General features: G+C 43.6%; 2 protein-coding genes across 2 annotated transcripts in view; both read right to left on the bottom strand.

Moving 5' to 3' along the window:
* TCF24 (transcription factor 24) overlaps positions 1-428 on the bottom strand; it is a 7,603-nt gene extending 7,175 nt beyond the window's left edge. Inside the window, exon 1 of the mRNA XM_013007039.2 lies at positions 406-428. Within this exon, the coding sequence (XP_012862493.1) occupies positions 406-428 (23 nt within the window). The remainder of the gene's footprint in view (positions 1-405) is intronic.
* A 635-nt stretch (positions 429-1,063) lies between these two features.
* PPP1R42 (protein phosphatase 1 regulatory subunit 42) overlaps positions 1,064-4,520 on the bottom strand; it is a 31,186-nt gene continuing 27,729 nt past the window's right edge. Inside the window, exon 5 of the mRNA XM_030885820.2 lies at positions 1,064-1,209. Coding sequence (XP_030741680.1) covers positions 1,101-1,209 — 109 coding nt within the window. The 3' untranslated portion in view covers positions 1,064-1,100. The remainder of the gene's footprint in view (positions 1,210-4,520) is intronic.

The raw sequence follows: 4,520 nt of genomic DNA, 5'->3' as shown, positions 1-4,520 counted from the left end.
GGCCCAGTGTGACCCTGGCCCCCTCTTGCCGCCGGGGCCGAGCTGAGACGGGGACGCTGGCCTTTTGCGCAGCTGGACGGGTCCTCCTCCGTAAGGAAACCCTCGGTGCACGATACCGCTGCGCTAACCTGCGCATCGTCCACGTGAGTGAGCCGCACGGAGTTCGAGACGCGGCTCCGGAGTCCACGCTCCGTTCTGTAGCTCCTAAGGCCGGAGTCGTGAGGCGGGCCTCGGGCCTGCCCGCGCCTCCGCTGCCCCCGCGAGGGGAGACAAACGATTCTTACCTTGACCGCGGGGTAAACTCGCCGGAGGCTTTTTGCCTGTGTGAACCCGGGGATAGAGCGGCTTGCACCTGGGGGGAACCGACCCAGGGTCCCGTGGGAAAGCTGCGTCCCCGAGGCTTACCCCGAGCCAACTGATTTCCCCATCGCCTTTAAAGGAAAAGTGGATGCACAATACCTTCTAGCAACGAAAAATTATTTTAATCATTTTATTGGGGGCTTGTAAAATTCTTATCACAACCCATACATCCATCCATTGTGTCAAGCACGTTTGTACATTTTTCTAGCAACGAAATTAATATGTATCAGTTCGAGGAGCAGAGCATTTTATTATCTTATTCGGAATCAACGGAATCCGAAACTGGAAATTCATTAATGATAACTACTCAAGTACATGCGGCATAATCTCGTGCTTTCCAGTAGACCTCTCTCTAAATCAGGACTCCCAAGCAGTAGTTCGTAATCATGACACCGCTAACATTTGTGTCAACTACTCGTCCACATTTTAATGAATCACAAAGATAGTCAGCTTTCCATCCCAGTTCCCATCCCGTCACGGGAATTTCAAGAAGCACACTATAATTTCACCGACTCAATAAGGGCTACTTTATTTATTTTATTTTATTCGCCCAGTGAATTGTATCAATTTCATGAATCCTGGAATTCACGCTTGGCAAAGGATGTTTCAGATCCTTTAAAGATGCAAAAATCAAAGAACCTAAGGAGGTTTCTGAATGAAATTCTACCAAACTACAAATCCACAAGAGGTGTTATTGTGAAATTACAAAAGTAAACGTGTCAGATCACTTCAGGCTGAATTTACCCATTTTCCGGAAATGAAATTTCTTTTTCGTGTGATTGGAGCTGGTGAGGTTCAGGTGTCTCATTTATTGTCGGTGAGCGTGGGGAGTCCTTCAAAGAAACATTCCTGTATAAACAGAGGGGAAAACAGGTGTATTTCAAATATGAAAGTTTCCCCTAAAAGGTCGCTAACGTAGAATCTGGAACCCATGAACTACCGTAAAAACGAAGCTATGTGACTTTTCAGGCTTGTAATGAAGCAGAATCTTTAAAAGATTCTCTCAATGAGGTAAGAAAAGCACGCCGAGAATCATGATGAAGCCAACTGTGGAGTGCTGGTGAGCCAGGGCTAGAGCGAGCCAAATGTAAAAGCCAAGAAACCAAACCCACAAGGTACCCGTAGTTCATTCTGACGCACAGTGAGCAACACTATCTCTGAGACCTAAGACCCTGGTAGAGGTGCCCCACCGCTTCCAAGGTTGTCAATGGTTTAAGGAAGCGGACGGCCACACCTTTCTCCAGCGGAGCTGCTGGTGTTCTCACCGTCAAACTTTAGGGTAGCAGTCGTGGAGCATTTCAGCCCCAGTACAGCTCCTGAACTGTGTGCACCTGGCGCCTCGCCTGCCTCCCCCTAGCTCAGCGTCTGCAGGGGCGGGGCCGGCACCCGCGACCTTCACTGTGACTCGCAGCAGCCCCACAGTCAGATGTGAAAGATAGGAAGAGGGGCAGCCCCTTGTCCTGGCCACTGCCTCCCCAAGCGACCTCTCCGCCGCTGAAAGAAGCTACTATTTGTAATGAATGTCAAAACTCTGAAAAACCTTAAAATTTCTAACTTTACCTGATCGGCTACCGTTTAGCATTTTGTATGTGCTAAATGCTCTACAAAGGAGCCCTGCTGGCTGCTCTTCTCACGCCTAGTTGGGCTGCTAATGTCAAAGTCAACAGGAGAAAGGGGCTTTCCACCCCCATGCAGAGTAACAGGCTGGGAAACCCACAAGGCAGGGTCGCTATGAATCGGAATCAGTCAATGGCAGGAGTTCTGGTTTTTGAAGTGTTCTACAATGGAGGCCTGGTGGTGTGGTGGTTTAAGCATTTGGGGGCTGTTCAGGGTGAGTTCGGTGGTTCAAACCTGTTGATTCAAGCTGCTTGGGGGGAGAAAGATGAAGCTGTCTGGTTCCATTAAGATTTTTTAAAATGTAACTTAGGTGAGGGTTTGCATTTCAGATCAATAACTGTAGCCCACAGCCTAAATGACTAATCAAACCCCACTCCCATACATATGTACAGTCTGAGAGACCCTAGATAGGGTCGCTGCCAGTCGGAATCAACGCAAAGGTGCCAAACACTTTGAAATCTTAGATTATCCTATAAAATAATCATACATATCTGTGAGTAAAATAGATTGCTTTATTCATCTATATGAAATCTCGGACAATAGGTTTTTAATGCTCCCCTCACTCCCACTGTTCAAGTAGTTTTCATTAGGAAGTTATTATTTACACACAGTTAAATTCTCCCCCTTTAATTTTGTGAGTTCTGACAAGCCAAGCATAGTCATGTAACCACGATAAAGATATATGACATTTCCATCACTCCTAACCAAAAATTTCCACCCTGTCCCCCTGACCCCAGCCCCAGGTCCTGGCCACTACTGATCTGTTTTCTGTTGTCTTTTTTTTCCTTTGCCAGAATGTCTCATAAACAGGAGCACACACTGTGTAGTCTTGGGAGTCTGACTCTTAGCGAAATGTTTTTGAGATCCTTCCTTGTTACACACACTGCTAGTTCATTTCTTTTTATTGCTAAGTAGTAGTCCATTGTGTGAAAGGACTACAGTATGTTTAACCCATCCACAGTTGAGAGATATTTGGGCTAGTTCCGGTTTTTAATGACTATAAACTATAGTTTATACTATAAACATTCTACACTATAAACATTCAAGTAAAGGTTTTTTGTATGACTATAGCTTTATTTCACTTAGGAATATACCTAGAAGTGCAATTGCTGGACATGCTAACTATATGTTTAACTTTATAAGAAATTTCCACAGTATTCTTAAAGAGCCTATCTCCATATATTTGCTGGCACTATCAGATTGTTGGGTTGATACACACACACACACACACACACACACACACACACTCCCTCAATTTAATCTATCCTAATAAAGTTCAGCCTAGAAACCCAATATAGGGTTGCTACGAGATGGAATCAACTTGATGGAGGTGGTTTGGGTTTTCATAAAGACAATACATTTGTTGAAGAAAAAAACAGGACTGGCATTTTGAAATCAGATGACTCCATAATGTAGACAGCCCACTTGCCCACTCTGATTTCTCTGGTCAACATATCCCCTTGGCCACAGTGGTCTGCGGCTCCATAGCTATAGTTGCCTTTAGTTGGGCATATGCTTGCTTGCCTTTTATTGGGCATATGCTCTCCAGTGCAGCTTAATCCCCAGCGGGCTAGTTTCCTTCATTTTCCTTGCTTTGTATCAAAGGGTGTTGAGAACAGGACTTTTAGAATCAATGATCCAGTGCTCGTCCTAGCACTGCCTCATGCTAACTGTTTAGCCTTGGACTGACTATCCCTCTCTGAGTCTCTTTCCCCCTTTATAAAATAGAGACGTATCTGACGATAGCTTTCGATGCCTCTTTTTCTCTTCCATAATGTTTTCACCTCAGAGAGATTGACTTGTTTTAACATTTTGTATGAGCAATGAAGACTTAACTCTCAAAATATGGACATATTCTAAAGTGAAAAATATCTAATATTCTTTTGTGTTAAGTCTTACGTAACTTTAAAATATTATTGAGAATCAATGCTGCAGAACATACACCAGTTCAACAATTTCTACGTGCACAGTTCTGTAACACTGATTACATTGAAGTTTTTCCACTTTCCATTTACACAACTCATTGTCCCCTAAGTTTTCTAAATAATCTTTTGTGTTGCTGTTGTGGATATGATCCCCTATAGGTTGGTCTTAAATTTTTCAAAAAGCATAGCACTCAAGGGAGGCACTGTTTCATAGAAAGCTAAACTATTGTAGGAAGTGCCATCCAGTTGATTCCGACTCATAGTGACTCTATAGGTATAGGAAAAGGTAGAACTGTCCCTGTGGGTTTATGAGACTGAAACTGTTATGGGAGTAGAAAGCGTGGTCTTTCATCCATGGAGTGGCTCGTGGTTTTGAACTGCTGACCTTAGGGCAGTGGTTCTCAACCTTCCTAATGCCGCCGTGACCCTTTAATACAGTTCATGTTGTGGTGACCCCCAACCATAAAATTTTCATTGCCACTTCATAACTATAATTTTGCTACTGTTATGCATCATAATATAAATATCTGATATGCAGGATGTATTTTCATTGTTAAAAATTGAACATAATTAAACATAATTAAAGCATAGTGATTAATCACAAAACAATATGTAATT

Source organism: Echinops telfairi, unplaced genomic scaffold, assembly GCF_000313985.2.
Source record: "Echinops telfairi isolate 266 unplaced genomic scaffold, ASM31398v2 ScPeMD7_1;HRSCAF=3_0, whole genome shotgun sequence".
NCBI classification, from domain to species: Eukaryota; Metazoa; Chordata; class Mammalia; order Afrosoricida; family Tenrecidae; genus Echinops; species Echinops telfairi.
Note: the sequence above shows the minus strand (reverse complement) of the source record. Positions and strands in the feature narration are given on the sequence as shown.